Here is a 22,602-nt window from a genome sequence, read left to right as displayed (position 1 = left end):
TACTCTCTAATAGTGTACCTGCTCGTGGTACCTCTCAAAACACTCCCCTAGGCATAGGCCAGGCTGGTCAGGACAGGTGGGACAATAAACGGTGGTGTCACGCCTTATTCCAGCCCTGCTGCAGACACGACAGCGTTTTCTTCGGATTCGTTGACCTGGGGTAGTCGGAATTGGATAGGCGTAATGCCTTCCATGCAGCCGGCTAGTTGCATCTTGGGGTTGGGCCACGGCACCTCCTGGATACAGGAGTTCCATCATGATCTGTTTATTAAATTGAATAAACGATCCAGTTCTCCCAGCCTTACTGTAGAGAACAAAGCTGTTGTAAATTGCCAATTGAATGAGGTAAAGAGACACTTTTTTATACCAGCGTCTTGTTTTTCGGGAAACTAAATAGGGCGCTAACCTCTGGTCATTGAAGTCCACCCCTCCCATGTTAGTATTATACTCGTGGACGACAAGGGGTTTTTCAATGACCTCAGTTCGCCGTTGAATTTCAACTGTCGTGTCTGCGTGAATGGTGGACAGGAAGTAAACCTCCCTCTTGTCCTTCCATTTCACCGCGAGCAGGTCGTCAGCACACAAGGCGGCCCTCTGCCCCCGCTTAAGTCTGGTGGTAATGAGCCGTTGGGGAAGCCCCGGCGACTAGGCCGCACGGTGCACACAGCATCGGATTTTTTCTATTTTTAAGTGCTGAAAGAGGGCCACACTTGTGTAATAATTGTCCACAAAAAGATGGTACCCCTTCTGGAACAAGGGTGACACCAAGTCCCACACAACCTTTCCACTGCTCCCCAGGTAGTCAGGGCATCCGACCGGCTCCAATTTGGAGTCTTTTCCCTCATAGACCTAAAATAAGATGTATAGCCTGTGGCCCTTTCACAGAGCTTATACAGTTTCACCCCATACCGGGCGCGCTTGTTTGGGATGTACTGTTTGATGCGAAGGCGCCCGGTAAAGCGTATGAGGGACTCGTCTACGCAGATGTCCTGGTCAGGGGTATAAGCATCTGCAAATCTGGATGACAGGTGGTCTATGAGGGGTCGAATTTTGTGGAGCCGGTCAAAATCAGGGTGGTCACTTCGATGACAGGTTTCGTTGTCATTGAAGTGCAGGAAGCGCAGGATGTTCTCAAATCGTGTCCTGGACATGGCAGCAGAGTACAGGGGAACATGATGTGCTGGGTCGTAGACCAATAAGACCGCAACACATTCTGCTTTACTAGTCCCGTGTGAAGGAGAAGGCCCAAAAAAATTTTCATTTCGGAAACTTGGACTGGTTTCCACCGAAAAGGCTGGGCAAGGAACTTTTCCGGATTGGCGGTTATATATTGTGTGGCCTTACGGTTGGTCTCTGCCACAATTAAGTCCAAGAGATCCTGGGTGAAGAACAGATAGAAAAAGTCTAGGGCCGATCCTAGATTATCTGTCTCCACCTGGACTCCAGACTGGGCGGTGAAAGGGGGAAGTACGGGTGCGGCGGAATCAGGGGATTGCCAATTTGGGTTTGCCAGCACCTCTGGTAAATTAGGGGTAGTACGGGCCCGTCTTCTTGGTGGCTGCGACTGGGATCTTACTGCACGTGCCACCGAACCAGTTTCAACTTCCATGCTGGTGCTCGCCACTTCACCAGGGTCTACGGAAGTACTGGTGCTAGGTCCAGGAGATGTTGTGCTGCTGGTGCCTGCCCCACCATGAAATCTCAGACCAGCACGAACACCACTCTGCTGCCCTTGAGGCTGATCCTGCGCCACCTGCGGTCCAACAACATGGGGTGTGGTACGCCTGGCTTTAGCCGGGACCCTCAACCTCATCATCACTATCGGTCAGTGAGCCACTGCTCAATTCAGGTTCAAACTCTGACCCGGAAGATTCATCAAATGAGGCGTCCCAATCGTCCTCATCCGACTGGGCCATGTACCTGAGAACCTCATCATCGGAATACCCCTTTCTTGCCATGGTGGGCTGCTAAATTTAGGGGGTATTCCTCTGAGACTACCCAGAAAAAAAGAGCACCTACCTAGCAAAAGGGAGTATTTGAGAGGTAGAAAGCTGTGGTCACTGAGTTTTGATAAAAAAATAAATCAAAACTGAGGTTTACAGTGCCACAGCTATTGTACAGTGTTTTTTGCAGTGATCAGAAAAAAAATTCTGTCACTGCGGTGGGGCGGGCTGAACGCAAGTGCAGGGCGAACGATCAGGCCTGATCGGGCAAACACTGCGTTTTTTTTGTGGATCCTAGTGACCCCTAATAGATCTGACTGCGATCAGTAATGATCACTTACAGATACTATATAGTACCAATGTTGATTAGCGACAGTGATGACCGCTAATTAGTGACTGTGGTGCAGTGGGCTGAGCACTAACTGACACTTACAAAGGGGCCTAGCTAACTGGCCTAACTGCTAACACTAGTGATACTAAAAAAGTGACAGTTTTCACTGATCACTGTTTTTAGATCACTAGGATAGTGACAGGGGGGTGGGGGTGTGAGTGGGGAATCAGAGGCAATCAGACAACAATCACAGGACAATCAAAGGCAATCGCAGGCCAATCACAGGGCACTCAATTCACGGGACAATCAAAGGCAATCACGGGACAATCAAAGCCAATCACGGGACAATCACGGGACAATCAAATACAATTACAGCACAATCAAATTGAATGTCAGCACAATGAAATTGAATGTCAGCACAATCAAATGCAATTACAGCACAATCAAATACAATGCACTGGGAAGGTGATTGGGGGGGGGGGGGGGGGAGGGGGGGGGGGGGTCTGAGGGCGATCAGAGGGTGTGGGGGGGTTGACTAGGTGTCCGCACGGGGCAGACTGGGTCCTGATCTGGTGGGTGGCAGACACAGGGGGTGACGATAGGAGATCAGTGAGGGATTACAGGGGAGAATAGATGTAAACAATGCACTGGGAGGTTATCAGCAGGGGGGGGGGCTGAGGGCAATCTGAGGGTCTGGGTGGGTGATCAGGTGCCCCCAAGGGACAGTTTAGGGTCTGCGCTGATGGGTGGTGGTGACAAGGGGTGATAGACAGGTGATAGATGGGTGATAGACAGGTGATCAGTGGGTAAGGCAGCTATATAGCTGTATACAGCATACAGGGGGGTGGTCTGGGAGGGGGGTCTGGGGGGGATCTGAGGGTAGGGGGGGTGATCAGGGGACCCTAGGGGGCAGTTAGGGACCTAACCTAGAGGATAGCGTCCCTAGATAGTGACAGGGAGTGATTGATGGGTTTTTAGGTGGGTGGTGGGGTGCAGATACTGGTGTGCTGGGGTGGTCAGGGGGGGTTCTGAGGGCTGGGGTGGGCGATCGGGGGGTCTGTGTGGGGCAAAGTGTGATTTTTTTAGCACTTAGCTAATGGCTGCCGTCCTCCTCTGATGGTCGCCGACGACGAGTGACCATCAGCGGAGGAGGCAGCCAGTATAATACACTTTGTTACCATAACAAAGTGTATTATACACTCTGATTGGCCGGATCGCGGAGGTTTGAAACCCGCCGGCGCTGCTGATTGGCCGGCGGGTTTCCGAGTAGGGTGGGCGGAGCCTATTGCCGGCGGCGATCGCGTCATTGATGGACGCGATCGCCGCACAGCCGCCGCTGATGCCGCCCCCCGGCCGATGGGCGTATTGCGGTCGTTTGGGACCGGTCCTTTGCCGCCGCCCATCGGCTGGGGGGCGGTCCTCAAGTGGTTAAGCTACATACTCACGGGGGACAATTGTCCCCCGTAGCATGCACGCACGCGACCAGGGAGCGACAGCTCCCTGTCGGCGACAGCTGTCCACACGTCTCGCCAGAAAGGCAGAGACGCGGCGGAAGCGGTTTGTGAATGGAGCATCCCCCGGCCGGATGCTCCATTCACTTGCGTAGGTCTCCTGTCGCTAGCCCACGTACTCACGCGGGACTAGCGACAGTTCCGGCGAAGTCGCGGCGACAGCTGTAGCCGGCGATTGAACATGTCAATCGGCCTGGCGACAGCTGCGACGGTTCGGGGCGCGCGCGTTATACACACGGGCGACCTGTCACTGCAACACGCGCGTGCCACGTGGTTGCGGCGACGGCCGCACCCCGTGTGTATGGGCCTTTAGAGCTAGTCCACACTAGGTCCGGAAACGTATCCGTGGCTGCGTTTTTCAGCCCTGATGAAAAACTGAGTCCCGGATACTAATGTTAAAAATAGCAGCTGTCCTCACTCAAGAAAAAAAACTGATCCGTCTGTTTGCAGGGACCAGTTTTCCAAAACCTGAACGGAGGTCCGGAATTGCTGCATTTTTACGGACCACGGATACACGGATGGGTAGTGAAAAGCAATGAGAAACCGCATCTCCATCTCCACAGGCAAAATAGCACCAAAAAACTGATGAGAAAACGGATAGCCTGAACTTTATTATTGGCCCAAAAAATCCTCCCACTACCTTCTTAATGATAGACGTTTTTCTGTCCGTTTTTGGGGGGGTAAAAAACTGAACGGAAACTGATGCAAAACGGATGCATTTTTTATGAAACAGATCAGTTTGTGGTCTGGTGGTACTTCCCCTGATCTTCCCCTGATCCGGACTGCAGTGTCCGTCCTGCAACCGTGTCTAGTGTGGACCTAGCCTTAAGCTACCTTGACTGACCTTGGGGACACCTGTATTCTAGATTCTCTGCTCAGGACAGTCGTGTGTGTACAGGGCTTTACAATTAACCTTTGCTACAAGATCTGTAAAGTGTTTAGAGAACCACACACATCACTTCCTGGTGGCCTACTATGTGCAAATAGATTCTGCCTTCCACATATTGCTTGATACTTGCTCATCTGATTCTTTTAGACATAGCAGGGGCCCACTTCTCTTTTAACCACAGGGATACTAATAGTGCCACCTGCTGTGGCAAAATGATTGATTCCTCTGATTGGAATCGATTCCTACCACAAATGGCTCATTTTAGTATTAAGTCAATTTAACTGCAGCACTGCGCTGTTCAAAGCAATGCTATGGATGGTCGATATACCCAGTGTTCTTCAAGGCTCTTTAGCCAGGTGCACAACCCGACCAATTTTGGTATACACTCGGCTGTTCTCTTCCTCCTATGTTTTAAGAAAAGTTGCATTAACCCTGCATTCCCCCAGTCGCGCCCCACCCGGCTACTTTTTTTATGCCACTCGGCTGGAGAAAAATTCTGGGCAGAACATTAGTGCTGCTGGCTGATATGAGCTCTGTGCAGGCTGGATCTCGTGGGAAGGGACTGCTGTCTCTTCCAAAGTGATGGACGCTCCTTTGGCTTAAGCTCGGTTTACCTCCTAAAAACAGTTACGGAAGGGAAAGGCTCTGGATCACTTAGTCTTCCTGATCCTCTGCGTTCCACTGCCGGGCCACTGTGCAAACCTCCTGCCGGATGAATTTTTGGGACTTCGAGTACTTCCGAAGACTAAAAGCTCCACATTCGTGCTAGTGCAGTACAGAGCTGGGTACTTATCTGTTAGCCTGGCGCATCCGGCAGGTGGCACTAATTACTATTCCCCCTCCAGGCCGACATGGATAGTAGGGAAAGATGTAACTCTGGTGTAGTTTGTCGCCACCTGCCGGATGCGCCCGGCTAACGGATAAGTACCCCCGAGCTGCATGTCTATCGGAAATACCTAGTACTAGGTTACAGTCCTCCTTTAAGAATGGTTTGCGCTGAATTCACTGCCCCAGTGTATTCATTGCTGGGTAGATTCTGTGCCTTTCTCAATGTTCTGGTAATGCATACACCATTGCCTTGTATGCTGCAATGAATGTGTTGTCACATTGTTGACACCACAACTCTGCCGCATCGTTAAAGCATAAAAACTGTGCATGACCTGGGCCTTTCGTGTTTGTGTATTATGCTGGGAATATACGGGTCGATCCGGCGGCTAATCGGCCGCCGGATCGACCCGCATATTCCCGCCGGATCGACCCCAGCCGCGTCCCTCGCGCAGATCGATCGTCGCTCGTCCCTTCCTTATCAGCGCTCAATTCCCTGCCATTGTCCGCCGGCGGGGATCGAGCGGGCGAGGGAGTCGAGCGGCTTAATCGGGCCAGCTGAATATTATCAGCTGGCCGGATCAGCTGGTCGATACACGGTACAGAAACGTACCGTGTATCCCCAGCATTACTGTGTAGAATAAAACAAGAGACAGTACTAACCTTGAAACTATTTTAACTAAATGTTTCTGATCTTGTAGAAATGTCCAGTGAGGAGGAACAGGCCACCGGACTGGAAAAGAAAGTTATACAGGCTTTGAAGAAAGGAGAGGTAACTTAAAAACATGTATTCTAATTGTTTTTAAAAAAGATCTAAGCACCATAACATTAAAATGCATACAATTAACCGCCTCTTAACGGAGGTTTAGTAAATGGTGAGAGCTGTGGTGGGAAGCATTTTGCATACGGCACAGTTGTCAAGCACAAGGCCCACAAGCAGAATGAGGCCCTCCTTGCCATTTTATGTGGCCCTCCAGAGCTTCCACTGTCCATCATTGTAAGCAACAAAAGGGAGACAGCATGCTGCCTTCCTGTCAGGAGGAGCACACCGGTGACAGTGTTTCTGACTGAAATATTGTTAGTTTGAGCTGGGGTACAGCAATAACCCACAGGAGACCCCTCCCCAGCGAAATTCATATGGGGCCCTCTCCATGGATCCCAGTGTAAGGTTTATCTGCTCCACATTAATCCATGCCATGCACTGAGGATTAACCAATCCGAAAGAGTATGTATGCATGTTGGATTATTGAGGCTCTGTACAGTTAAAGGGGCACTATGGCTAAATTATTTGTTGTCACTGTAATATTTATAGCTGTATGTAGAGCATAGTACGCAACATGTAATGAGGCAGATGATTTTTTTTTTTTTTTTTACACTGACATCATCCTTGTATACTTTTAGAGTCACGTCGGCAGATTCACCTTACTGACGCGACTCAGGCTAATCCATTTAGTTGTAGGAGGCATCTGTCCCTGCTGATTTATTTGCCATTACAGTTTTACCCCTCTGTGCTGCGCTGGTAGGATTGTTCCAACTTTCAACCGCACAAATCGTGCAGTTACACAGATCCCCCATCTGCTGTAAAGAGCAGCAATTTATCTGCTGCACAGAGTGGACTGCAACCTCCCTCTTTGGTGGGACGCAACTGCCGTGTGGAGAGGGATGCAGCTGATGACGCTGCCCGGCAAGGACCCCCTGTAGCGAAGCTGGCAATGAAACGGACACCTATTGTTCGTTTCTATGGCTACCAGACTTTGCTATTTGAAGTGCGCAGTGTAGTGGCGGCGGTATGATTAGAGCCGCCGCTACACTGTGCACTTCAAATAGCGAAGTCTGGTAGCCATAGAAACTGACAACAATAGGTGTCCGTTTCATTGCCAGCTTCGCTACAGGGGTCCTTGCCGGGCAGAGTCATCAGTGAGGCTGCGTCCCTTTCCACACGGCAGTTGGGGAACAGTTTAATGATTATCACTATTCAAAGTATCTATATAAGTGATTATAATGAGCACAGGACCAATAAAGAGCTAATACTGCAGTTGAGGAAAGGCCCCTCGGGGTCCCTCTGGCCCAATGTCCCCGATGCGGCCACAACCTCTGCAACCCCTATTGCTACGCCCCTGGTGCTTAAAGGGAAGGTCCAAGCAAAATAGAGTTTCACTTACCTGGGGCTTCTACCCAGCCCCCATGCAGCCATCCTGTGCCCCCGTAGTCACTCACTGCTGCTTCAGTCCCCCGCTGGCAGGCTTGCCGACCTTGGAGGTCGGCGGGACGCATTGCGTACATTTTTACGCATTCCCGTTAGTGCAGGAACATTAACACATACATTTTTACGCGTTACTGGTTCAATGCGTAAATTTTTACGCATTGAACCAGTAACGCGTAAAAATGTATGTGTTTAATGTTCCTGCACTAGCGGGAATGCGTAAAATGTACGCAATGCGTCCCGCCGACCTCCGAGGTCAGCAAGCTGCCAGCGGGGGGACTGGAGCAGCAGTGAGTGACTACGAGGGCACAGGATGGCTGCATGGGGCTTGTAAGAAGCCCCAGGTAAGTGAAACTCATTTTTTTTATTTTGCTTGGCCATTCCCTTTAAAGAGTCTGAAGCGTTAAAGACTTTTTATTTCAGAATCCCTCTTCAGCAGTATGAGAAAAGGTGATTTGCAGTATTCCCGCAGCCGTACGAGGTCTTTCCTCCTAAACACCCCACCCCCTGAAAACCCGGAGGCAAAATCCTCCAGTACTCTTAGAGGAGGCAGCTTTGCCCTGTAGCTCTGCCTACAGTCCATTCAAAGTCGTACAATTTTGCCCCGGGATTCGGCGGGGGGGGGGGGGGGGGGAATAAAGATCTTGTTGGCTCATACTGCTGAAGGATTCTGAAATAGAGGTATTTTTTTAAAGCTTCAGAATCTCTTTAAAGTGACAAACAATACAAGAAAAAACCACCAAGAACCGCACCAAACGGATAAGGCCAAAATATAAATCACATCTTTATTTGAAAAGTTACATAAAAACACTTTATCAAACATGTCTGTAGGTAGGGCACATATATCAATATTCTATCAAATAACAGTCTTAACAGGGCACTGATATAATATTGATATATGTGCTTTACCTCCAGACATGTTTGATTTTGAAGTGTTTTTTATGTAACTTTTCAAATAAAGATGTGACTTATATTTTGCCCCTTATCAGTTTGGTGCGGTTCTTGGTTGTCTTTTATTTTGTTTGTAGTTTGTTTTCCACCATTCTGCACACTCTGTGCTATTAGCAAGGCTTGATTATTTAATTTATAATTGACCCTGGTGGTCTTACCCCACATTTTTGTTGATTTTTTTTTTTTTTTTTTTTTTGATGCTTGCCCACTTTAGTATGTTTCGATGTCTCTTTAAAGTGAACCAAATACCATTTTTCGCATCCAAGGTATATCAATAGCACATTTAATATGCATGCACCATTTTTCGCATCCAAGGTATATCAATAGCACATTTAATATGCATGCCAGCAATGTTGCTCATGAATAAGAAAAAGTTACCTCTTCTTTTTACATTTAAAAGTTTAGCAGAGGCCTTTAATTATCCTACTTCCTGCTCCCTAGGCCTGTCGGACGGACCACAGAAATTTCAGGCAGCTAAGGACTGCACTAATTTTATTGCACACATTAGCAGAGCAAAACAGAAAGCTTTTGGTCAGTGGGGGCGGGGGGGATGTCGATTGGACTGCCAGTGGGGGCGGGGGGGATGTCGATTGGACTGCTATGCTTCAAAGGGTTTACAGAAGTCACAGATGCTATCTTCTGCATGTACCTCCTGTGGGAGGAGTCGGTATGCTTCTAAGGGCTGGATCTAGGCACGTAGCTATAATGTGCATAAGTCTGGCTGCATGAGTGAATTCTATTACATTGTACTGCATGTATGAGCAGAGCACCCACTAGATGCATCTAGGCTGTCCTGGCCTCAGTGGGCTGTGCATTGCCTCTGGGTGGTGGAACAGGAAATGTTTACTACTTTATGGATATGGTGGGGTGCCTGATGATCTTTCCATAGAAATTACAATATCCCTTTAACTTTATAACATGGACCTTATGTTTATGATATCTAAGCCCATTTATTTCCTGAAAAGATATGCTGAAGTACTCAGTAACTGTAAATAGTTGCAATATGTGAAATTGCTGCAAGGGGCTATGCCAGGCTTTCTCAACCAGGGTTCCTTGAGTACTCTGCAGGGGTTCCTTGGCATTTTCCCACATCGTGGGGATGTATATAATGGAGCTCACTTTAATAGGTGGTACTGTAACAAGAAGCACTAAATTAGGGGCTTAGGAGGCAGTATAATGAGTGGCAGTGTAATAGGGAGTAGTGAAATAAACAGCCACACATACTTTTAAAGACCATGCCACCTGCAAAATAACTGCAGGGGTTCCTCGAGATCAAAAAATAGTTTGCAGGGTTTCCTTGAGATCCAAAAGCTATTTGCTGGGTTCCTCCAGGGTAGAAAGGTTGAGAAAGGCTGGGCTATGCTGTGTGCGCTATGCATGAAAACCTTAATTTCAGATTAGAAGTCTTATTTTGGACAGATTTTAAGAGAAGTTTAAAGATCCTTTCCAGCGAAAAGGATAGAAACCGGACAGAACTGGCCGGTTTTGGACTAACTCATGGAGGATTCTTAGGATATACTTTATTTTCGAAAGAGTTTCTTGAGAACGGTAGTTGTGAAGTCTGCCAAAGTGAGTGGGGGGGCTGGCTGGTATCTTACTGTTTTGGCAGTTAAACTGCCATTCATGAAATGTTTCTGAAACAAAGAAAACAGAGAATCCCCCATAAGGAGATGGACTAGACCAAAACCTGTAGGTTGTCAAATTTTAACTACTTACATTTTTTGCTGGAGTCGTCCTTTAAAGAGACTCCGTAACAAAAATTGCATCCTGTTTTTTATCATCCTACAAGTTCCAAAAGCTATTCTAATGTGTTCTGGCTTACTGCAGCACTTTATACTATCACTGTCTCTGTAATAAATCAACTTATCTCTCTCTTGTCAGACTTGTCAGGCCTGTGTCTGGAAGGCTGCCAAGTTCTTCAGTGTTGTGGTTCTGCTATGAACTCCCCCTTCCAGGCCCCTCTATGCACACTGCCTGTGTGTTATTTAGATTAGAGCAGCTTCTCTCTTCTCTCTTATCTTTTACAAGCTGGATAAATTGTCCTCTGAGCTGGCTGGGCTTTCACATAGTGAGGAATTACAGACAAGGGCAAAGCTGTTTGCAGGAAGAAAAGACCAGCCTGAAACTTCAGTGCATGAGAGATGCAGGGGGAAAGAAACACACAAATGATCTCTTGAGATTCAAAAGGAAGGGTGTATACAGCCTGCTTGTGTATGGATGTATTTTCTATGTGTGGACATATTGTACATCAACCTACTTCCTGTTTTGGTGGCCATTTTGTTTGTTTATAAACTTTTTAAAACAGTTTTTAACCACTTTTAATGCGGCGGGGAGCGGCGAAATTGTGACAGAGGGTAATAGGAGATGTCCCCTAACGCACTAGTATGTTTACTTTTGTGCGATTTTAACAATACAGATTCTCTTTAAAGAGCAACTCCAGTGAAGATGTAATTTAAAAAAGTGCTTCATTTTTACAATACTTATGTATGCTTGCCTTTTTGGCAGTCGGAAACTGCTTTTATTTCCCACAATGCAACAAGGCTCCCATAGTGTGATGTCAGAACCACGCTCCTGACATCACACAGTGGGTGGGGTTTCACCACAAAAGAAGCCATACAGAGCCCCCTGATGATAAGTTTGTGATAAGGAAAAGATTTCTCATGGGAAAGGGGGTATCAGCTACTGATTGGGATAAAGTTCAATTCTTGGTTATGGTTTCTCTTTAAGGAGGTAAAAAAAAAAGCATGCTAGTTCTGTGCAAAGGACAGTAGTGTCCAGTAATGTATAGGTTGTTTGCGAACAGATAACATGAATCCATAGTGTCTTCTACTTTAGCAGATCACGTAATAGAGCCTTAGGTCTTGATCTTTGTATATTTCCAATTAATATAAAGGTTTTCTCATTCAATTCCTTGCAGATTCATCTGCTTGGAATCAATTCCCCAAAATGTTGCATCAGTTTTTTTGTTTTTTTTTGTTTAAAAAAAATCAAAGTATTGGACAAGATGGAAAATTTAAAACCCTCAGGGGTGTGGCAAGGGTATTGGCAGATCGATGGCCTACAGCTTTGCACTGCATGGAAGAGTGCAACGCTGCAGTCTGATTTTTAGTACATTCCCTGTTGGAATCTATTAGAAATTGATGTATAGTGTTTAGTAGGAATCGATTCCTTCTGAATCGATACTGTTTTGGAACATTGAGTGGAAATCTGTATGGCCAGCTTAACCTGAATCAATATTAAATAAGAGGTTTGCACACCCTGAGCATAGTATGAAGCAGATCTGCTGGGTGCTTGGTACAGTAAGACAGACCCGTGGGGAGGTCCTAAATAACAATGTAACTAGAAAAATACCAGCACACCAATTTTGCTTAGTGAATATATATATTGACAAAAGAAAAAATACAAAAAATACATACAGCATTAGCAGAAAAAGTTGAAGCACACAGCATAGCAGTTAAACTGGAATGACTGAAACCTTATGCAATCCAGTGAGAGCACAAAACAGATGCAGGAAACATATGTACAAAGTTTAGGTTGCTAGACAAGTAGCAGCAAGTGATGTATATAATATAGTATTTGAACAAATGGCTAACAATCCAAAATGTACACACAGTAACTGCACAGAAAATCACCCTGCATAGTTTACAATGAGAAAAAAGCATCAGAGTTCAAAAAGAGCAAGTAGAGCTACAGGGATGCAGGGGATGCCAAAAAACAAAAAGTGCTCAGAGATCCATTTACCCTGACAGCGCTGTTTCGGAGTGAATACTCCTTCCTCAGAGGGTAGCCAGGTACTGGCTGCAGCAGTACCTGGCTACCCTCTGAGGAAGGAGTATTCACTCCGAAACAGCGCTGTCAGGGTAAATGGATCTCTGAGCACTTTTTGTTTTTTGGCATCCCCTGCATCCCTGTAGCTCTACTTGCTCTTTTTGAACTCTGATGCTTTTTTCTCATTGTAAACTATGCAGGGTGATTTTCTGTGCAGTTACTGTGTGTACATTTTGGATTGTTAGCCATTTGTTCAAATACTATATTATATACATCACTTGCTGCTACTTGTCTAGCAACCTAAACTTTGTACATATGTTTCCTGCGTCTGTTTTGTGCTCTCACTGGATTGCATAAGGTTTCAGTCATTCCAGTTTAACTGCTATGCTGTGTGCTTCAACTTTTTCTGCTAATGCTGTATGTATTTTTTGTATTTTTTCTTTTGTCAATATATATATTCACTAAGCAAAATTGGTGTGCTGGTATTTTTCTAGTTACACAGCTTAACCTGAATGCCATGTTTTCTCTTTTGCATAGCTTCTTAAAACCATAGTCCTTTTTTTTTTTTTTTTTTTTTTTTTTTGTACACCATTTATATCTGAATAGTATGCGAATCAGATAACCATAAATTACTTGGATTTGCTTTGTGTTTTGCAGGATCCGTACACCATGCTACCAAAAAAAGCCAAGAAAGGAACAAAGGAGCACCCTCATATTGTACCTTCTGTCAATAAATATAGAATCGTCGGTTGTGTGTGTAAGTAATGTTGGGGGTAACATCCCTCGGAGCCTGAGGGCTAATTACACAAAAGTGAGAGCGTATGTCATCCTGGCTAGTAATTTGTCCAAGAAATGTGGCTTTTATCTGACTGACCTCCATATCCACAACCATCACGCCTGGACGTACATCACTGGAGCCTATAGGCACAGATGTCCTGGCACCCTAGACTTCACTGTCCCTTAGTTTTAGGTAGCCAAAGGTAACCTTAGTATTTTAGTAGCTAGTGGTGCCCCCGACTGAAGGGAGATCTTGTCAGTGGACTGCAGAGAGGTGGATAAAGTAATCCATTTTAATTTCCTTGCCCCTCCCATTTTCGTGTAGCTTGTTGCGGAGGCAACTCCTGTACACTGTTCTGTAAATTATATGGAAACCGTAAATAGAAAAGTGAGATACTCACATACAGACATAGGTTATTAGCGATGGCCATTGTACTGTTGTAAAATAGAAACTTTTCTTTTTTTTTTTTTTTCTTTTTTCATTTGTAATTTTAATAAACCTACTTGGAATGTTTTGTTGCAGGTGAAGAAGACAATACTGCAGTCATCTGGTTCTGGATCCACGAGGGACAAACAAACCGTTGTCCAGAGTGCGGCGCTTGCTACAAGCTGGTGCATGTTGAGCCTCCACACTAACAAGTGACTTGTGGTTCCTGTGTCTCCAGCTTATGAAACCTAAAACCTTTTATTAATAAACGCCTGACCTGTTAAATGTGTTCCATGTGTGCTGCTTAATCTATAAAATAGTGTTCTTTCGCACCCCGTACTGGAAACACTAGTTTTCTTTTTCTTCAGAAAATCTCTGACATTCCAGCAACCATGCAGGTGAGCCGAGATCCTTACAAGTGGCTACTGCTGCACCGGAGGTGACTCAATGAGCAGCAGTGTGGTCGCCTGCCAAAAGTGGGGAGAAAGTCCCTGTGTCTTATAGTCCAAATACAGGGAGTCCCTGACCAACTGAATCAAAATTGATTTCGAGTAGCTTCCTACTTGAAATCACTTGGATTCAAAACTTGAATTGAAGCACCCGAGGGGGGGAGGTAAGGGGGTAACTTACCCATGCTGCTGTCTGCATTAATGTGCTTCAATTGCATCACAAGTCTTGTTGGCGTCACTACCACCACTCCACCTTCCGGGTTGGAAGAATGCAATTAAAGCAGGTGGCAGCATGGGTAAGTTAACCCTCCATCTGCCCTCTCAGGTGCTCTAACATTTTGAATACAAGTGATTTTGAGTAGGAAGCTATTTGGATTCAATTTGAAGCTCACCCTGTCAACTTGCGATCACCTGCTGATATGAACTGCCGACCTGCAGCGATGTTGGGGACTCCTTGTACTGTCCCTGGTGTTTTCCCTTGCTATATATGTATGTATGTATATGTATATATATATATATATATATATATATATATATATATATATATATATATATATATATATATGTATATGTATATGTATATGTATATGTATATGTATATATATATATATATATATATATATATATATGTGTATATATATATATATATATATATATATATATATATATATATATATATATATATATATATATATATGTGTATATATATATATATATATATACAGTGTTCTCCCCAGAATTTATTTCCAGCCGGGTGGCATGAAATAGTAGCCGGGTGGCAGGAAAAAGTAGCCGGGTGGGGCGAGATGAAAATGCAGTGCAACTCTACTTACTGCATAGGAGGTGGTGAGGAGGTGAGCCGATGACAGCCGGGTGGTCACCAAATCTAGCCGGGTGGAGCACCCGGCTAAAAGAGCCTAGGGAGAACACTGTATATATATATGTGTATATATATATATATATATAAATATATAATATAATATAATATATAATATAATTTTTTTTTTTTTATTTTTTTTTACTCCTCTAAACCTAGGTGCATCTTAACCTATTTTGGTTCCTGGACGTAGTTTCTACGTCCAGGTACCATGCGTGCTACCGCGCGCCCCCACGTCCGATCGTGCACGCGCACTCCCGGCCGCGGATTCGGTAGCCAAGGAATCAATGTATCGGGCTACGGAGCCCGATCATTGATTCCTCTCCCCCGCTGAAAAAGCGACAGCTTCTCTCGAAGCTGCGCTTTTTCTGGCCGTTCCCTCTGCGATGAGTCACTCTAAGCGCGTGCTACGCTTAGAGTGACGTCATGTAAACAAACTCATGGCCGCCATCTTGTGGCCAAAAAGTAATACTACACCTGAAAAAAAAAAACAGAATTAACACACATTTACATTATATATCTATTGTTTACCTCCCTCCCTCCCAAAAGTACCCTAATAAAATTTTTAGTATAAAAAAAAAAAAACCATTACAATAAAAAAAAACCATGTAAATATTTACCTAAGGGTCTAAACTTTTTAAATATCAATGTAAAGATGAAATATTTCTATATTTTTTTTATTTTAAACTTGTAAATAGTGATAGATGCAAAATGGAAAAAATGCACCTTTATTTCCAAATAAAATATTGTTCCCATACATTGTGATAGGGACATAATTTTAACGGTGTAATAACCGGGACATATGGGCATATACAATACGTGAGTTTTAATTATGGAGGCATGTATTATTTTAAAACTATAATGGCTGAAAACTGAGAAATAATGAATTTTTCCATTTTTTTTCTTCTTCTTCCTGTTAAAATGCATTTACAGTAAAGTGGCTCTTAGCAAAATGTACCCCCCAAAGAAAGCCTAATTGGTGGCGGAAAAAACAAGATATAGATCAGTGCATTGTGATAAGTAGTGATAAAGTTATAGGCTAATGAATGGGAAGTGAACATTTCTCGCGTGAAAACGACGGAACCTGAATGGGTTAAGGCCAATTAACACTTCGGATACGTTTTTAACCACTTAAGCCTATCTGGACGAACATTCTCGTCCAAATAGGCTGCGGGCGCTCCTGCCGTCGGCTGTTAGCCCAGCGATTAAAGAATGGGATCATAGATCCCATTCATTGATCGAAGCCCCCCCACAGAAAAACCGACAGCCTCTTATCAGAGCCTGCGTTTTTTCTGAGTTAGTTTCCCGTCCTAATGCTTCCTGAAAGCGTAATCGTATGCTTCCAGGACTTTTTGTGGCCATCTTGTGGCCAAATAGTAAAACTACACCCACATACATTTTTTATTTAATGAATACATTTTTTTTACATTTAACCCTCCTGGCGGTTTGCAAAAAAATCGCCAGGGGGCAGCAAATCTTTTTTTTAAATTTTTTTTTTTTTTTTTTTTTCATGTAGCGAGACAAAGTCTCGCTACATGATAGCCGCTGCTCAGCGGCATCCCCCCAGCCCCTCCGATCGCCGCCGGCGATCGGAGATCCGGAGATCCCGTTCAAAGAACGGGATCTCCTGGAGGGCTTCCCCCGTCGCCATGGCGACGGGCGGGATGACGTCACCGACGTCATCGACGTCGTGACGTCAGAGGGGACTCCGATCTGCCCCATAGCGCTGCCTGGCACTGATTGGCCAGGCAGCGCACGGGGTCTGGGGGGGGGGGGGGGCGGCCGCGGCGAGAGGAATTGCGGCGGATCGGCGGGTAGCGGCGGCGATCGGGCACTGCACGCAGCTAGCAAAGTGCTAGCTGCGTGCAGCAAAAAAAAAAATTATGCAAATCGGCCCAGCGGGGCCTGAGCGGTGCCTTCCGGCGGCATAGCCCGAACTCAGTTCGGGCTTACCGCCAGGAAGGTTAAAATTAGCTGTTTACCTCCCACACCAAAAATTACCCAAATAACATTTTAAATAAAAAAAGTACAATTAAAAAGTTACCTAAGGGTCTGAACTTTTTAAATATACATGTCAAAGGAGTATATTAATATCATTTTTTAAATTATGGGCTTGTAAATAGTGATGGACACAAATTGAAAAAAATGCACCTTTTATTTCCAAATAAAATATCGGCGCCATACATTGTGATAGGGACATAATTTAAATGGTGTAATAAGCGGGGCAAATAAAATACATGGGTTTTAATTACGGTTGCATGAATTAATTTCAAACTATAATGGCCGAAAACAGAAATGATTTTTTTTCATTTCTTAATATTCCTGTTAAAATGGATTTAGAATAAATCACCCAAAGAAAGCCTAATTGGTGGGGAAAAAAAAGATCTAGATCAATGCATTGTGATGAGTAGTGATAGTTATTGGCAAATGAATGGGAGGTGAAAGTTGCGCAGATGCAAAAAATAAACAACCCTGTGGGTTTAAGTGGTTAAGCTTTGCAGAAAAGCATGATACGGATCCTATGTTAAGAATAGGACCCACTTCCACTTGTGCAAGAACACGGATTGCACACAGATCTGTGTGGCACGGATCGAAAATGTCAGAGTCCGGGTTTGACACTTTTCCCAGACTGGACGCGAAATCGTGTTCAATGCAAGCCTATGAGAATGGACAATTGTCTGTTCTCACTAGGTTAGTTGTTGCATCCGTGTCGCCCGGTTTCATCACATCTACACTGCCGTAATGTAATACTCTTGTGTCCCACCGCTGCTGCTTATTCCATTCTGAACAGCCTGGTGGTCAGGGATTCACCATTGAGCTGCAGCAGACCAATGGGAATTCTCAGCAACAGTTATTCTCAATTGGTTCATGTTGGATTTGGTTCCCTGTTGCTGTTGAAATTGGTTCCCTGTTGCTAGGGAGACTTGGCCTGTTGCAGCCTATGGAGAGCCATGCTTCTGCTGGCCCCCAGGCTGCTGAAGGGACGAGCGTTGAAGGCAGCAGGTGAGCGGCGATGTGTACATGCCGATGTAGCAACACTGCAGACACAGACCAGGTGTATTTGCGAAAAGGGGATGCAGAATGGACGGAACACATCTCCCCCCCCCCCCCCCCCCCCCCAATCCGCTTTCTTCCGAACGTAAATTAGCATGTGTGCTCTAGTATAAGCCAACCCCTAACTTTTACCTTTCTAAAATTGGAAAAATGTTTGGCCTGAATATAAGGTGGGGGTGGCAAAAGCCACAACACCACTCACAGCCATATATTAAAAAAAAGCATGAAATTCAGCAGATTGCAATAAGCCAAAACACAGGCCTACAATGGAGATGGACATGCAAAGAACTCCTGTTGCAAAGTTTAAGCTGCCATAAAGAAAAAGTAAAGAATGCAGAGCCACAAAGCTATGTATCTAAAACTTGATATAGGAATGCAAGGATTCTCACCACTCAAGACACTGTCCCTGTATGCCTTCCAAGGCTACAACTCGAGATTAGGTTAGCTGGGACCTCACATGGAAATGTCAGTGTGGTCTCCCTCAGATGATGCACCACTGTGCATATAGTGGGGGTTACTCAATGAGTCGTGACCCAAATAGAGGCTAAGACCCCCACTTTTGGGCCACTTTTTTGGCCCAAAAGTTAGGCTTCTGTGTTTATTGATTTATTTTTTTTATTTTACTATGACCTAACCCTACTCTTGCACAGAACCCTCCTACCGATTCCTAACCTTAATACCCCCTGATCCCGTGGTGCCCAAAAAAAACCACCCACGTTGCGCCTAAAGTTTAACTTAAACGGTGCTTAGTGGCAATGGATGGAATGTTGGGTGCCCGTAAATTCCATCTATTGCCGCTAATCACCATTCCACTCAAACACTAGAAATGGCCTGAATAGTTTGCCAGGTAGCACTAATCGGTGAAGATCAGGTATTCGTGCCGGCCCTGAGCACATGGTGCTATTTCACCCGCCCCATGCATCATCATTGGGCTAAACTTTGACCTCTTACATCAGTCAGCAGGCACATGGCAGCCAATCAGCCTGCACTCCCTCACTTACCCCCCCGCCCTCTATAAAAAGCAGCAGTGCCGGCCATGTTGATCACATTGCTCTGCTGCTGTAGTTAGAGGAAGGGACAGAGCTTGCCGGATATGGGAAAGCGTTAGCTAGGCTTGTTTATTTTGATCCTTGCATGCTGATTGCTGTTTAATCATCACAAACAGCCCTTCTGAGGGCTACTTCATCCTTCTGGTTTTGTTTTTTTTGGTGTGTGCGCGCGACATTCCACAGGCACTCACCATTGTGCCCAGTGTCTATTACAAGCACAGGTTGTAGGGCCTGTGTTATTATCACTGTATTGTTTGAAGTTTTGCAGCATTCTCAGTGTCTGTGATATTGCACAGACCGCACACTGGGACAGAGCCTCACACGTGGCCACTTACAGTGACATCTAATTGTGTGCCATATAAAAGCACCTTTTTTTTTTTTTCCCCCACTACTGCAGGGCCTCTGTTATTATCACTAAATTGTGTTTGAAGTTTGTGCACTAACAGACACTGAGAAATGCACCGATAGCACACTGGTACAAAGCCACACACATGCCCACTTACAGTGATGATATCCAATTGTGTGCCGTATTAATGCACCTTTTTTCCCACTACTGCTTCAGGGCCTTGGTTATCACTAAATTGTTTGAAGTGTTGGTGCATTTTTCAGTGTCTGTCTGATAGTGCACAGACAGAGCACACTGGCACAGAGCCACACACGTGCTCACTTAGTGATAATGAATTCTGTGCGACACACGTGCCCACTTATAGTGATATCGAATTGTGTGCCACATAAAAAAGCACAAGCCGTTTTACCACTCGTGCTCCAGGGCCTCTGTTCTTATTACGGGATTGTTTGAACTGTTGCGTATCTCGGTGTGTGACACCACACAACCCACTGACAACCAGAGCCGTGTATACACTTCTTTACGGCACCGTACAAGTCGTCTCTGGTTGCTGATATTATGATTAGGAGCAGCTGCACCTTTGCTTCACTTTCTAAAAGTGACTAGAGGTAAGTAAGACTTTATGCCCATGCATAGAAAAGTGAAAATGCTTAAACTCCCAACAAAAACGTGCATAGGCTGCCCTGGGCCCCACTGAAGCGGGGCCCTTTGCGTTGTTCCTCTAGGGGGGGAATCTCCCCCTTTGGTGCAGGCATCTCTACTAGAGGACCTGGGGCGATTCTTCCCCTGATCACTCGTTCAAGGTGCCCCTCCGGTTCATCACTCCGGGGTGTTAGCGCTTACTTCCCTTGAAACTTCTAAAAAGAGATACGACACTTGGTCTTAGCCAAAAGGCCCAGAAGCTATTCCATTGCTTGCAAGCCTCCACTGTGTGGCTCTGCAGTGGAATTAGTGGCACCACCACCAGGAATGGCAGGCAGGCCAGCTGACACCCAAGTCAGTTTTTTCAAAAACACTAATAGGTTATATACTGTATGTATTTTTCAAAATAAACTGTCAAACAAGGTAAACTAAAAAAGATAGTACACACACACACCCCAGCCACCACCCTCCCTTCTCATTCTTGGTTCTTCAGACACCTTGATGGAGTTTCAGGTAGCCTGCATTTCATTGCTTGCGGGCCTGCTGCCAGCCTGCCACCCACTGAACACCAATGGCAACTGGCGGCAAGCCTCCACTGCATGATTCTGCATTGGAGTTGGTGACACCACCACACCACCCCCACCATGAATGGCAGGCAGGCCTGCTGCCACCCACTGAACACCAATGGCAACTGTCGGAAAGCCTACACTGCGTGACTCTGCATTGGAGTTGGTAACACCACCACATCACCCCCTACCATGAATGGCAGGCAGGCCTTCTGCCAGCCTGACACCTGCTGACATTTTTTTTTGAAAATTATCATTTAAATTATATAAATATTACCTTGAAATGTATTTTTTATCAACAAATTTGTATTTTTTAATTTGTTATAAATAAAAAATCTATACATAACTTTCACAAATAGACCGAAGGGAAAAAAAATTCAGCTGTGCACTGAGCCAGTCTGCCTCAGTTGAGCCCGCCCACACACCTAAGGGCCTTACAGACTTGTTAGCATTCAATCTCGGTAAACGCTGCGTTTGATCTGTCGGTGTGAAACAGACATAACCCTTACGTTACACCTCTGGACATTTTAAAGCAGCCCTTTTCCTCAAATGTGGGGATGTACTGAGATTTCTGCCCTTTAGGGATTAAAACCTGACTGCATTAACTCCGTAATATTTGGTGGGACTTTTGGCATAGATCCCCCACCGCCATGCCCGTCCAGGTGTTAGAGCCTTTGAAACTAGTTTTCCATCGCTTTTGTGGCCAGTTGTTTGTGAAGGCAAGACTAAATAAATTAAAATAGACAAGGCACCTGGCCCGGATGGCATGCATCCTCGGGTCCTAAGGGAATTAAGTTCAGTTATAGATAAACCCCTTTATCTTTTGTGACTCTCTTGCAACTGGCAGAGTCCCAGTGGATTGGCGTACAGCCCACGTTTTCCCATTATTTAAGAAGGGCAAAAAATCTGATCCAGGAAATTATAGACCTGTAAGTTTAACATCAGTTGTATGCAAACTATTTGAGGGGTTACTAAGAGATACTATACATGACTTCATAGTAGAAAATAATCTTATTTCTCAGCATCAACATGGGTTTACTAAAGACAGGTCCTGTTTGACTAACATGCTCAGCTTTTATGAGGTAGTGAATGCTAATATGGATATTGGGAATGCTGTAGATGTGATATACTTGGACTTTGCAAAGGCCTTCGATACTGTTCCCCACAAAAGTCTGGTGCAAAAGTTGAGGATGCAAGGACTGGGGAAGAGTCTGTGTTCATGGATAGGGAACTGGCTAATGGACAGAAAACAGAGTTGTGGTCAATGGATCGTACTCAAAATGGGAGACTGTTAGCAGTGGGGTCCCACAGGGGTCTGTTCTGGGTCCAGTGCTCTTCAATTTATTTATTAATGACCTAGTAGATGCAGTAGTGAGCAATGTTGCTATTTTTGCAGATGATACAAAATTGTGCAGAATCATCAACTCTCAGGAAGATAGTGTCATATTGCAACAGGATCTGGATAGGATGGCTATATGGGCACATACATGGCAGATGAAATTCAATGTTGACAAATGTAAGGTCATGCATTTTGGACGTACTAATGGTCTAGCACCATACAAAATAAATGGGATACAGTTGGGGACATCAAACTTGGAGAAGGACTTAGGAGTACTCATTGACAACAAGTTAAATAATCGTACTCAATGCCAAGCAGCTGCAGCTAAAGCTAACAAAATTTTGGGATGCATTAAAAGGGAAATAAAAACTCGAGATGCTAGCATAATATTGCCCCTGTTTAACTCTCTAGTAAGGCCACATCTGGAATATGGAATTCAGTTCTGGGCACCACATTACAAAAAAGATATTGCAGTTTTAGAGCAGGTGCAGAGACGAGCAACAAAATTGATGCGTGGGATGGAAGGTCTCACTTATCGAGAAAGGTTAGATAAACTGGGTTTATTTAGTCTAGAGAAAAGACGCCTTAGAGGGGATCTAATTAACATGTATAAATACATCAGAGGGCAATATAATACCTTGGCGGATGAGCTTTT

At 45.1% G+C, this 22,602-nt stretch overlaps 1 protein-coding gene across 1 annotated transcript in view; it reads left to right on the top strand.

The window, feature by feature from the left end:
• The window catches only part of COX5B (cytochrome c oxidase subunit 5B), a 30,275-nt gene extending 16,365 nt beyond the window's left edge, over positions 1 to 13,910 (top strand). Inside the window, exons 2-4 of the mRNA XM_068258736.1 lie at positions 6,201 to 6,271; positions 13,079 to 13,178; positions 13,722 to 13,910. Coding sequence (XP_068114837.1) covers positions 6,201 to 6,271; positions 13,079 to 13,178; positions 13,722 to 13,834 — 284 coding nt within the window. The 3' untranslated portion in view covers positions 13,835 to 13,910. The remainder of the gene's footprint in view (positions 1 to 6,200; positions 6,272 to 13,078; positions 13,179 to 13,721) is intronic.
• Positions 13,911 to 22,602: the final 8,692 nt, after the last annotated feature.

Source organism: Hyperolius riggenbachi, chromosome 10 (assembly GCF_040937935.1).
Source record: "Hyperolius riggenbachi isolate aHypRig1 chromosome 10, aHypRig1.pri, whole genome shotgun sequence".
NCBI lineage: Eukaryota > Metazoa > Chordata > Amphibia > Anura > Hyperoliidae > Hyperolius > Hyperolius riggenbachi.
This window is presented reverse-complemented; position numbering and strand designations above follow the sequence as displayed.